The 13,343-nt window shown below is 41.8% G+C and overlaps 3 protein-coding genes across 3 annotated transcripts; 1 reads left to right on the plus strand and 2 right to left on the minus strand.

Moving 5' to 3' along the window:
• Positions 1-113: 113 nt before the first annotated feature.
• Positions 114-2,911, minus strand: srfbp1 (serum response factor binding protein 1). The gene is made up of 3 exons (XM_049750729.2): positions 2,767-2,911; positions 2,039-2,503; positions 114-1,965 (listed from the first exon to the last, which is right to left on the minus strand). The coding sequence occupies exons 2-3, from the start codon at positions 2,486-2,488 to the stop codon at positions 253-255; spliced, it is 2,163 nt and encodes a 720-aa protein (XP_049606686.1). The 5' UTR covers positions 2,489-2,503; positions 2,767-2,911; the 3' UTR covers positions 114-252.
• A 7-nt stretch (positions 2,912-2,918) lies between these two features.
• On the plus strand, positions 2,919-7,836 carry LOC125986827 (macoilin). Its single transcript, XM_049750730.2, has 11 exons — positions 2,919-3,152; positions 3,767-3,908; positions 4,060-4,186; positions 4,271-4,394; positions 4,462-4,640; positions 4,730-5,255; positions 5,342-5,500; positions 5,582-5,764; positions 5,831-5,951; positions 6,017-6,191; positions 6,261-7,836. Exons 1-11 carry the CDS (start codon positions 3,073-3,075, stop codon positions 6,461-6,463), a joined length of 2,019 nt encoding a protein of 672 aa, XP_049606687.1. The 5' UTR covers positions 2,919-3,072; the 3' UTR covers positions 6,464-7,836.
• A 1,686-nt stretch (positions 7,837-9,522) lies between these two features.
• LOC125986830 (fibronectin type III domain-containing protein 5) lies at positions 9,523-13,136 on the minus strand. The gene is made up of 6 exons (XM_049750732.2): positions 12,893-13,136; positions 12,125-12,243; positions 11,865-12,063; positions 11,450-11,539; positions 11,111-11,311; positions 9,523-10,638 (listed from the first exon to the last, which is right to left on the minus strand). The coding sequence occupies exons 1-5, from the start codon at positions 13,017-13,019 to the stop codon at positions 11,172-11,174; spliced, it is 675 nt and encodes a 224-aa protein (XP_049606689.1). The 5' UTR covers positions 13,020-13,136; the 3' UTR covers positions 9,523-10,638; positions 11,111-11,171.
• Between the last annotated feature and the right edge of the window lie 207 nt (positions 13,137-13,343).

Consider the following 13,343-nt stretch of genomic DNA (forward strand, 5'->3'; position numbering starts at 1 on the left):
CCAAAAAAATACTGTCCTTAAAAGGTGACACGATTTAACAGAAATATTGTAGTCTTAATGTCACTTCTTTTTTTAAATAAGCCTCTCTAAACATCAAATAAACAAATCAAAAACAACATATAAAAAGGTATTTTATTAACATGACCCGTTAATATAAGCAATTTTTAAATTTGTCTAACATTTTTACCATAAATGATCTGAAAGAAGACGCCCAAAAAGGCATTAAAAAAACACTTGATTGCAATATATGGCTCAGTCATCATCATCAAACTTGATCTTCTTCCCTTGGAAAGGCAAAATTTTTCCTTGCTGCTCTTTTCTCTTCTTACTGGCCTCCCACGATGGATGCAAGGCCTGTTGTGGTTCCTGTTGGGCAACATTTCCCCGGCCACGCCGGTCCTGCTGCCTCGCAGCATCGCCTCGGCCACGTCCTCGAAAGTTTGGTCTCTCTGAATCAAAACTTCTGTTGAACTTTGGGTTCCTGGTTTGGTCTCCGTCTTTTTTATGGAACCTTTTGTTTTTATCAAAATCAGCACGGCCCATGCCCGTCGGTCTCCCTTGACCCCTAAACGGTTTCCCCCTTCCGCCCCAACCGGGTCTCGTTTCAGACAAAGAGCAGAAGACAGTCTGAAATTTGGGCGCTTTCGATTTTAAGCGCGACTCAAGCTCGCCGAGTTCACAATCAAGCTTGTCGTTAGTCTTTGATTTTCCGGCAAAATCCTCTTCCGTCTTGTCGCTGTCTGTGTTTTTGCTTTTCTTTTTCTTAAATTTGCTCACTTTGCCAAGAAAAAAGTCATTGTCGCTGTCCTCCTGGGACGACTGCTTGCGGAATCGTTCCTCAGTACTGTCATCAAAGTACGGTTTGTCCTCGTCGTCAGAGAGCTCGGATTCGCTTTCTTCTTGTTTCGTCGGCGTGGACACCACCTCGGGTTTCTTCTCCTGAGTCTGAGCTGGTGGTTTCTTCTTTACCGGTTCTTTTGGCTCGCTCTTTTTGACCGATGCTGGTTGGACAATTTTAGGCTCCACTGTTAATTTCTTTTCAACATCAGGAGGATCTTGAGTGGATTCCATTTTTTCCAGATCACGTTCAGAAGAAGTAGTTTTATCTTTTGTGTCTTTGTCGTCATCTTTTGTGATTTTCTCGGGTTTCTTCTTTACCTGTTCTTTTGGCTCGTTCTTTTTGATTGATGGCGGTTGGACAATTTTCGGCTCTGCTGTTAGTTTCTTTTCAACAACGGGAGCTGAATCTTGAGTCGATTCCATTTTGTCCCCATCAGGTTCAGAAGAAGTAGTTTTATCTTTTGTGTCTTTGTCATCATCTTTAGTGATTTTCTCGGGTTTCTTCTCCTGAGCCTGAGCTGGCGGTTTCTTCGTTACTTGTTCTTTTGGCTGGCTCTTTTTGACCGATGCCGGTTGGACAATTTTAGGCTCCGCTATTAGTTTCTTTTCTGCAGCAGGAGCATCTTGAGTGGATTCCATTTTTTCCTCATCAGGTTCAGAAGAAGTAGTTTTATCTTGTGTGTCTTTGTCATCATCTTCAGTGATTTTCTCTGGTTTCTTCTCCTGAGCCTGAGTGGATTCCATTTTTTCCCCATCAGGTTCAGAAGTAGTTTTATCTTTAGTGTCTTTGTCGTCACCTTTAGTGATTTTCTTCACTTTTTTGGAACGTTTTTCTCGCATCACTGCCTTCCACTTGTTGACCTTTTTAGGCTTAGGTGATTGCACAGCTACCGTTACGGGTGATTCCACGGCTACCGTTACTTGGTCATTTTTCTCCTTCTGTTGCACCTGCTTCTTTTTCCTCTGCTCGCTGAACGCCTTCACGGCCGCCCGAATGTCCTCGATCTTTTTCTTGAACTGCGGGTGGCAGGCGATGCGAGCTACGGCTCTGTTGGACATGGTGGACTTTGGGTTCTTGCACACTTCATTGAAGTTGAGATCCTTCTGCAAAGCGACTTTGGTGACCTACGGAGGAATCACAGTGAGACTGGTTAAATTACGCTTTTTGCAATTCTAGGAGTAAAACGTATTTACATACAATGTCCGGTTTGAGAGATTTCATTGCGTGGATCTCCTCCAGTAATCTGGCGGCTTTCTTCTGATTCTTCTCAACAGCCACTTCAGTCCCCTTCTTTTTCTTCAGCTGAGCAATTTGTCGAATGATCTTCCTGCTGAGCAGTGCCCTCACTCGCTTCACCTCTTTTCTCATTAACACCACCTCATTGTTCAAGTTCAGGACAACCGGCTGCGTTTTTACTTGGTCTGGCTTTTTCTCCGTTTCGACTTCGGATTGTTCTGACTCATCTTCTTCTTCATCATTGCAGTCTTCTTTTTCTGAATCTCCTCCATCTTTATCCTCTTCTCTGGCATCTTCTGTTTCTCCTTCTGCTTCCACTGTCACGCTCTCCACCTCTTTGTTGTCTCCATCTCCATTGTCTGACTCTTTTTCCACATCTTCCTTTTCCTTATCCTCAATATATGATGCCATTTTCTCCAAGTTGATCTGTTAAAAATAAACACATTTACCACATAATGACATCTTGCAATGTATTTTCCAGTACGATTGTTTTTTTCATAATTGTTTATATAATAAACATTTCTGAAAGCTACGTTACGTGCAGACAGAATCAACGTGGTGGCGTTAAACACGTTTTGCCGGGTGGAGTTGAATAATGTTGTTTCAGTAAGCATCTTGAACGGCAAATTATCAACAAACTAAAAACAATACAAAGCGATTAAATCACGTCTAAATATTGCAAAACTTACCGTAATTAACAGGCAATACGCTCCCAACGTGAGGCAACAGATACGCACGCAACGGAGGCGGCCATGTTTTACGTGGCCACGCCTCTGATGTCGTCATCACGCCTTACGTCGCGAAAGGGAACGCGGCGTGTCGTGAAAAGGGGAGGGGCTTTTTCGCGCACTGTTATTATTTATTTCTTTGTTTCATGTGTATTAAACAATAACAACGGTGGCTAATTCACGACGTGTGAATATTTCGCGTGAGCGAATGACAGTCCCGTGCTCCTGTTGCTACACCGACACATCGGCAAAATCATCTGGGGGAGGATGAAGCGGCGCAATGCGGACTGCAGCAAACTCAGACGGCCGTTAAAACGGAACCGAATCACCGAGGGTATATATAGCAGGTACAGGAAAAAAAAAATGGATCGGAGGGACGCTATTGTATAACAATGGCGCCTCTCTCAATTTTGCAACATAGCTTTTTGCACGCTGTGCCTAAATCATCTTTTACCATTCTGTGCATTCTGAGCCATGCAAAGAGCAAAATGATCGCTCTTCTTCATTTTGCGTGCATTATTTTGTTCCAGGCTAGCTAACATTCAAAACTGGCTCCCCATTTAAATGTGTGACTCATCCGTATGTTGGACATTTTTATTATTATCATTTCAAATTGATTTAGTTGGCAGTACACATTAATGTCAAAAGATAAATGTTTTGAAATGCAGAGTCTTATTTTACAACATTTTGAGCGGAAAAAAAGCTTATGTTAAACATGTTCTTATAATTCACACTTTGCACAAATATTATTGTCGCATAATTAGCCTATAATTACAAAATATTACACAAATCAATATGCAACCTCTTAATCTTGTTTTTTCTTTATAATTTATGTAATTTCCATCACAAGATGAATAAATGTTCAATTGCAAATATTGCAAAATTGCCATGTAATATAAATATGCACCCAACAATTTGAAGCATAATCTCCATTGTGTCTTTTGTCTTCCTCTCCCTGCAGTACATTCCTATATCTGAAGTTTCTGGTGGTGTGGGTGTTAGTTCTACTTGCTGACTTTGTGTTGGAGTTCAGGTTTGAGTACCTGTGGCCATTCTGGCTTTTCATCCGCAGCGTCTACGATTCCTACAGATATCAGGGTCTGGTAAGGGTGTGTTTCTTTGTTGTTTTAATGACAAAGATTAAAATCCCCAAATCACTCCCTCCTGTCTTATGAGGTTTGCATGGAAAGTGCTTATTTATAGCTGTGCGTTTTATAGCCTGATTAAAATTCTCTTTTCCCTTCTCTGTTTCAGGCCTTCTCATTCTTCTTTGTGTTTGTGGCCCTCACGTCAGACATCATTTGCCTCCTTTTCATCCCTGTCCAGTGGCTCTTCTTTGCTGCCAGCACCTATGTATGGGTCCAATATGTTTGGCACACAGGTTAGTTTTATTTGCAATAAAGTTCTGACCTGAAATTAAAAAATAATCTACAATTTACTTTGTGTGCATGTGTGTTGCACGCAGAAAGAGGAGTGTGTCTACCCACTGTGTCGTTGTGGATCCTGTTTGTGTACATCGAAGCCGCCATCCGGTTCAAAGACCTGAAGAACTTTCATGTTGACCTGTGTCGACCTTTTGCTGCTCACTGGTAAAGTTGATCTAAATGCCATCCAGCAGTACTGCAATTATTTATCAATATTTGTCTTCCTTGACAGTATTGGCTACCCAGTGGTGACTCTGGGCTTTGGCTTTAAGAGCTACGTGAGCTATAAGATGCGGCTAAGGAAACAGAAGGAGGTGCAAAAGGAGAACGAGTTCTACATGGAGCTGCTGCAACAGGCTCTTCCACCTGAGCAGCAGATGCTGCAACGACAAGAGAGGGAGGCAGAGGAGGGTGAGATGTGCACACACAAATTCACATTTGTCCAGTAGAAAGATGCAAAAAATTCTTCTAATACGAGTCTGTTCGTCCTTCTGCTTCAGCAAAAGGGATTTCAGAAACAGAACCTTCCGTCGGGTCTCAAAACGGAGGACCCCCGAATAAGAAAAACACTTCAGTCCCATTACCGGAACTGGAGTACAGGGAAAAAGGGAAGGACGGTTCTGCAAAAGAGCGTGAAGGCAAAAAACAAAACACAATTGGAATCAATAATAACAACATTATACACTCACTGGACTCCAAACTACAGGAGACGGAATATATCGAGAACTATATCAGGGCAAAGAAACTGAGCAACGACGTGGCGGGGGCAGAGAATGCGCACGGCGACTCCAACGCCCTGACCGCTGTTAAAGAAGAAGTGGCGGCGAGTGGGAAAAACTACAAAAACGCCTCAGGAGGCGGAGTCTGTAACTCATCGCCGCGGAATCACACTTTTAGTAACGGCAACATTCCCACGGCGTCGAGTAAGAATGACAGAAAGCAGAAGGGGGGTGGGAAAAGTCCAAAGGACCCGTTGGAAAACTGCATCCCCAATAACCAGCTGGGGAAGATGGACGCTTTAGTACGGTAAGAGATGAACGTCGGATAAAAGAAAAGTACTTACTGTGCTCAAATTGACCATGACATCATTTGATCCGGAACGATACGGAAAGGATGGAGCAGGACGTGAAGCGCCTCAAGGCGGACTTGCAGGCCAACAGGCAGGTGGAGTCGGATTTGCGGAGTCAGCTGTCCTCACTGAGCAGCCAAGACCGCAGCCTTCGCTCGGAACTGGGCCAGCTCCAGCAGGACAATGAACTGCTCCAGAACAAGTAGGAGACCCAAGCGATCCATCATTTTATACACCGCAAAAGTCTTTGTCAAGGATTTAATGTTCTGATCCACTACCACAGGCTCCACAGCTCCGTCCAAGCCAAACAGAAGGACAAGCAGACCATCTCCCAGCTGGAGAAGAGGCTAAAAGCCGAGCAGGAGGCGCGGGTCCTGGCGGAAAAACAGCTGGCCGAGGAGAGGAAGAGGAAAAAGATGGAGGAGGCCACAGCCGCTAGAGCTGTGGCGTTAGCCGCGGCCACCAGGTACAGAAAATTGAAGCAGGCAGGAACACACAAAAAGATCGCTAAGATTCTTCTTTGGTCTTCCAGAGTGGAGTCGAATGATTCCTTACGAGGTCGTATCAGAGAGCTGGAGACGGAGTGCAAGAAGCTCAGCATGGACATAAAAGTCAAGGAGGAGCAGATTCGGGATCTGGAGGGCAGGTGCCAGGTAGGTTCGAGAAGTACACACCTTGCCGTTTCATATCGATTCCAACCGGAGGATCTCGTCTACAGGAGTTGCGTAAATATAAAGAGAATGAGAAGGACACGGAGGTGCTGATGTCGGCGCTGTCAGCCATGCAGGAGAAGACACAGCACCTGGAGAACAGCCTGAGCGCCGAGACCCGGATCAAGCTGGATCTGTTCTCGGCGCTGGGTGATGCCAAGAGGCAGCTGGAGATCGCGCAAGGTAGGAAATTTCAGTGCTTGGCTCCCCAGCTTTTGTTCCTCACGGTTCTGTCACTTCCCGGTTATTCAGGCCAGATCCACCAGAGGGAGCAAGAGATCGCCGAGCTGAAGCAGAAGATAGCAGAAGTGATGGCAGTGATGCCCACTCTCTCGTACTCGTCAGACAGCAGCAACTTGAACCCGGTGACCCCGCACTACTCCTCCAAGTTTATGGACAATAGTCCCTCCTCCCTGGACCCCAACGCCTCAGTTTACCAGCCCCTCAAAAAATGACTGGACTTTTGTCTTTCCTTTTTTTTTTTTTTTTTTTTTAAATCTCTTTGTTTCTGTTCGGGTCATTCTGAGTTTACAAGCCTCTGACAGATGTTGCACTGAGGGACACAACATATCTACATTTGAAGGGAGTATTTTTTTGTTCTGCTGGTTTAATTATTCAAATTAACGGGTGGGAAGAGGAATCGTGTGAAGAAATGAAACGAAGAAAGAAACATTGTGCGTTATTGTTTTACCTCTATAAGCATTTGTTTCTCATGAGTCAACTTGGGCTTTAATTTATCATTTTTGACTTAAAGGCACCTAAAATATACATGAATGTAGAAGTATTCATGCTTTTAGATCCCTGCTAACGTTAAGCAATGGTGAAAGTATCATTTTTAACTCGATTAATCGATTATCGAAATGCTGTAATCACGGCACTGCCAAAATATACGGAGTATTATTTTGTTTGCTGCAAATACTTTTTCATGTGGACCAAATTCCAACCTAAATGTCCTTCAATGAATTTAATGATGTCTCGGTAACCGGTCGTTACTGTTTATTTATTTTTTTTCCGATATTTCAGTGCCTTTGAATTGAATTTTCGAAACGCCGCAGCCGCATTCTTTTGGCTGTTTTTCGTATCTAAAGGCAAAATACATTTAAGTGTCACCAGCTCCATCAAGAATTTGTTTTGCAATTACCCAAATTTAATCGGACAGCCTGAGTTTTTTCCAAAAGGGAAACTCACATTTTCCTAGTGACACAGTGTTGGTGTGCCAAACAACAACCAAACTGATTGTCTCCTTATGCCTAAAAAAAAAATGGCGTCTCTTTGTTTACAGAAATGTACATTAACTTACAGAGGAATGTTGCTTTGTTTAGTTAAGTGCCAAGTGTGCTGTGTGTTTTTTCCATTTTTACTCCAATTGATGTAATTAGCATTTTTTTTTTTTATAAACGGGTGCTGTTTAATTGTTCTTTTTTTGTGTCATTAGAACGTATCGATGGTGTAGAGTTTACAAGGCCAATTGTGATGAAACGGCAGGTTGTCACTTTGATTGTGTTCTTCCTTCATGTATTTATTTGTGGATTTAATGACAGTATTTTTCTATTGCTTTTTGCTCTATTTTTCCAACCAGGTAGGATTTTGTGAATGTGAATCATTTTGATCATGTTTGTGCTATCATGTGACCTACCTGGAACACTGTTGTTGTGGCTTAGTACATTCCGTTAACATTGTGAGGGAGGGGAAAAAGTGTGGGAGGTAAAAGTAATTTGTGTTCTTTTGTGCTCCATTTCCCCCACATCTCATTTTACTTCAAGTGACGGTGTCACACTTTTCAGTTTGCCCATCACTATTAAAGACTTGCTGGAGGCAGTGAAAGCCACTCTGTGTGATCTTTGTGCAATAGTGGTTTTATAATCTGAAGACTTAATGTTGACAACTAGAGGAGATTTTTGTCCCTTGTGGAATTTCAGATAAACTGCGGAAAATTGCAAATATGCAAAATTATATTTATTATAGTTATTTTTATAAATCAGTGACGAGCACGGCCTAAAATGGCTTTTCTTGTCAGGCTTGATAAGAGTCTGCTAATGAGTATATGGACGTTAAGATGAAAACATAAATAAATTCTCAAAACAGTTTAGTTCAGCCAGGAGACATTTGAAGAAAAAAGTCATTTCGAGGTAGCGAAAAGTACGATTTCACCATTTCCTATTGAAACATTGCCACCTGCCGGATTTTAAGTGAACTACATTATAGAGTCCGCAAATACACTACTGATGTCAATAACTAACATAAATTTATTAGAACTAGTATTAGCATTAGTATTAGTATTAGTATTAGTATTAGTATTAGTATTAGTATTAGTATTAGTATTAGTATTAGTATTAGTATTAGTATTTGTATTAGTATTAGTATTATTACTTTCCGACTTTTGAAGGCAAGTCATTTCGAGGTAGCGAAAATAACATGATTTCACCATTTCCTATTGAAACACTGCCATCTGCCGGATTTTGAGTGAACTACATTGTCATCTACACTACACAGTCCGCAAATACACTACTGTCAATAACAATCATAATAATAACAATAGTAATAATAATTATTATTATTATTCATATTATAGTATTACTATTATTATTATCACTATTATTATTATTGTTATATGTACACTACATATGTCAAGAACAATAATAAATAATAATTATTAATATTCTTATTGAGTACTATAATAATAATTATTATCATTATTATTTTTTTTATTGTTATTGACAGCAGTGCATTTGCGGTCTGCATAATGTAGATAATATGTTCACTTCCGGCAAAATCCGGCAGGTGGCAGTGTTGTAATAGGATATGGTGAAATCATGTACTTTTCGCCACCTCAAAATGACTTGCATTCAAAAGTCGGACAATCATAATAATAATACTGATAGTAATAATAATAATAATAATAATAATAATAATAATAATAATAATAATAATAATAATAATAACGAACCATTTATTTTACCTTTTATTATTCTGATTGATCATTATGAATATTATGATGGGAGGCTGAAAGTCATGTGATCTATGGCCCACACATGCTCAGTCTGAGCGAGTCAATATTTGAGGGACATCCTGTCCCGCCCTTCTTACTTAACCACCTGCATTATTAAACATGCCTCCCTCACGCTTGGTTTAATAGAAGCGTGCAGGCAGGCATACAAAAAAGATGCAGAACGACCTAAAGTGCACTTTTTCTGTCAAGAGTACGGACAAATGCTTATGACCCTAACTGTGCAATGCATTTAAATGTCAATAAGCTGCTGAGGACTCAAAGGTCAAGTGAGAAATGTGTTTAAAAATAGAACCCAAGCACTTCTGTGCCTCCCAGTGTTTCGGTTTGCTGACATTGACATTTGATGCCTGTCTGGATCCTTTTTGGCATTCTAAAGGACAAAAAATAATATTTGCGTTTCACACCTTAAACATGCACCTGCAAATAATTCTCGCACACCCAAAATAAAACCGTGACATTACAAAACACACACAAGCACTCGTGATAAAGTTCTAGTCGCTTAAATTTACTTCATTGAAAATATTTATTTTTTGATCATGTAGTAGAGTACATACTTGAACATTCACATTTTCTCGGAAAATAGGATGGGCCATTGACTTCATTTCCTCACAGGACAATGGAGAAAATTAACAATTCATCAAAAATTATTTTATGATGATGATTTACGTTCAGATGCTTTCTTGCCTCAGATGATAAAACAATCGTAAGAATCAATTAATCAAGCGCTTGATTGTAATGCCCCACCACAACAAATTTTTCCTCAGCTGATTTTCTTTACAAAAAAATTGCCTGTTGCTCAAGCACGACAAACAACGAAAAAAGGACACGGACTTTGGCGACGAGGGGATATGAGGCGGAAAATCGCTGATGTGAAGGCCGGAGTAGGGCGGCTTAATGGAAGTCGCCATAATGAGAAACGGGAGGGAGGAAGTGTGGCTGTATGGCTCGAGATTGGAGAGCCGTGACTCATAAGGACACAAGACAAAGTCGAGCACGAGTAGCTTTTTGTGCGACCGAGTCATTCTATATGCATGCAAAATGTTCATACAGTATCGAAAAAACTGCCCTAGTACGACTTCCTGCCTTACTAGTAACTTTTTAAGTTATTAATTATTCTACTAGAGTGCCCTAGAAGACTAACACAAGTGCACAAGTAGAATAATGAAAGACTATTATTATTTATGTTGTATTTCTAGTAAATAACATAAGTGGGATGATTTTTTTTTTAGCTGATAGTATAAGCAAGACATCAATTAAAAAAAGAGTGAAAGTAACAATCAATATATACGCTGTGCTGAAAAAAAAAAAAATCTTGTTGCATTGTATTCCTGAAATGTCAAGGGCGCCCACAAGCCGGAAAGACGGCGAGGAGAAGAAGTGGCACAAAAGCCAATCGAAAACTAACACATGGGACAATCCGGATTTTGGATGAAAGTCCAAATGTATGCAGAGTTTTTTTTTATCACAACAAAAATGTGATTTATTCTCTATTGTTTCCTTGTTGGAAGCGTTTGAGTCCACTTACTCAGATGTTTTTCCAACAATTGTTCATTGTGCCATGAGGAGTTGAACGTTGAATCTGTGTCGCAGCATGTTTGGCTACAGAATGGCTCTCAGGCTCTGAAACAGAAGAAAAACGCACTGGAAGCGATTTTATAATCATCTTTTTGATGCCTTATCTTTTTTTTCTCTCTTTTTCCCCTTAAGCCTATTCAACGGTTCACCATTAATCCTGCTTGCTAAAATAAGTTTGGAATATTTATTACGTCGACAGTGAAGGATTGTATTACTTCAGCCGAGGAGATTGTTTCCCTCCCCGTTGGCTTGTTAGCAGATTTAACACCCAAAATGGATTCACACCAAACAGGAGGAGAATAAAATTCATTACAGATCCAAACAAAAGTGTTTGCATAAATTATCCTATATTAAGGTGCAGGTGCTATAAAGTGGCTGCCAGATTCTTATATACAGTATCGTGGCTAGTATCGGCCGCCTCTGTTAGTACCCGATACCTTAAAATATTGGCCCAATAACTGGTATGAGTATTTGATTTTTTTTTTTTATATAACTGATAAGATGAAAAAGGCCTCACCTGTCCTGAGGTCGGAGGGGGGGGTGAAGTTATTGCAAGGTGGGCAGATGGCGAGCGTCTGTTAAACATTACTACGCAGGAGCCCTCCCTGCGGATGTTCGGGAGTGCTGCACTCCGACGAATTCTTGGCCTTGTCTTTATTGTTATTGGGCTCGTTGTCTTTGATGATGTCATATTGACGACAGAACAGGGCGATCACGCCTGGAACGCAAAGGAGGCGGAGTTACCCATGCAGACAGAGAGGCGAGATTATGAAAACAGCAAAGGTGTGCGGAGAGTATTTGTTAGCCTGGCAATGGTGTTTTGCATTGTTTGTTAGCATGAAGCTAATTTAGTTACCTGCCCACATGACAAGAACCACTGCGATGATGATGACCTCGCCAGCTCGGAGTTGAGCGGCCTCGCCCATTTCTTCCAGTGTGAGCTCATCTGGGGAAAGAACATAAAGTGATGACCTCCAAAGTCCTACACGATACAGACAAAAGTATTGGGACGCCAAAAAGGATGAATATGTACTTGCTCTCTGCCTGCTTTTAGACTAGATTTGAAATTTAAACTGTTCTCCTCCCTCGGGCATGTCTCTTTGAGATATGTCGCTCCCCACTTCCCACTCTTATCACCCCCGCTGATGATGAGCATTTAATATTTGCAAGGTCCCTCTGAAGCCGCCGCTCTTGACGTTCTAACTGGGTCAGCCCAGATAAAAAAAAAAAAGGGAAGCGTTCCTTTTATGGTGTTATTTTCCACGCCTCACCCGGAGTCTTGGACGCCAGCTTCTCGGATTCTTTGGGGGTTCGGAAGAGAACGGGCTCGCTTGGGGGACTGCTGCCTCCCATGCTTATGCTCTGCACGTGAACGATGTACTCGGTGTCCTCGTCCAATCCCCACAAGGCACACGAGCGAGTGGTGGTGTTCACCTCCTGGATGAAGCGTAGCATGCGTACGTCCTTTTTCTGAGGAGCAAAACACAAATGTGGAATAACTGTTGACATGCAAAACTGGAACCGGACTCACCTGTTGAGTGATGGCGAACCCAATCACCGGGTCTCCCTCCGGAGTCTCCCACGTGACTACGGCCGAGTTGACCTCGATCTCCTTAATGGTCACATTGAGAGGAGCTGACAGTGGGCTGTCTGGTATGAAAAAAAAAAAAAGAGGGTCCACTAATGCTGTTCTGCACAAATTTACTGTCTCACAGTTTATTTCTCTGTTCAATACTAACACCATCAACGTGGTGTGAGAGGAAAACTAGATGACCTAACACGGACGGAATTGAATTTTTCCGGGCTGTGGAGCCTCACAATATTATAATACACTTAATTTTTGAAAAAGTATGAGTATTCTCTTTATGACTTTTAATTTTTGCACCCCCCCTCACCCCCTCCCCTACCCTAACAGCATTAGATGACACTAGATGCGGCATTCCTAGCAAAGGACTAACTGCCCATTCCAGTTTTATGATTCCGACTGTTTACAACCGATCAGGGGCATATTTGCATTGTGTCTCGAGATTGCTGCAATTCCCCTTCTTATTTCTCATTTTACAATTTTTTTTTTAAAGGGGAATCGCATCAAATGCATCAAGGTGATGCTCAATGTGAGATTTAAAAACAGCACTTAAATGCACATAGCGTAACACTCACTTTGGCTTGATGATTACATTATAGGACGTTCATACACCTTTAGAAAAATCTATTTCGAGCCATGAGCATGTGCTCCCTCAAGCAACACGTGTTGTAGAACTGCACGAACGTCTGCATGCGAGGACCTTGTTTCACTCACCAGCTCGAACGGGGGACATGCACAGGAAGCCGAGAAGGATGGCAGAGCGCCACAAAGACCCAAACATCCCTCCCGCTTCTTCTTCGTCCTCCTCTTCTAGCGTGTCTTTCCACGCTGCGTGGCCCATTTAGAGCATCCCCCGTGGGACGCGCGCATCATCCTGAGCTCCTTGTTTTTTTGCGGCCGAGACGTCGACTGAAGGCTCGCCGCAGGAGGAGAGGGATAGTGATGATGATGATGATGATGATTCTGAGGAAGAGGAGGAGGAGGAGGCGGAGGAGGAGGAGTGCCCAGAACGTATAGTATAAAAAGAATCTCAAAAATAAATTCCATGAGTTGTTATATGATTAATATTCCTAACCTATCACATCTGAAAGTCTCTTTGATGGCCTCAAGGAGAGGAAAGAAAGCAGATACTTAGAGAGATTCCAGAACAGCACTGTTATACATC

The sequence above is a fragment of the Syngnathus scovelli genome, chromosome 19 (genome assembly GCF_024217435.2).
Source record: "Syngnathus scovelli strain Florida chromosome 19, RoL_Ssco_1.2, whole genome shotgun sequence".
Taxonomy (NCBI): domain Eukaryota; kingdom Metazoa; phylum Chordata; class Actinopteri; order Syngnathiformes; family Syngnathidae; genus Syngnathus; species Syngnathus scovelli.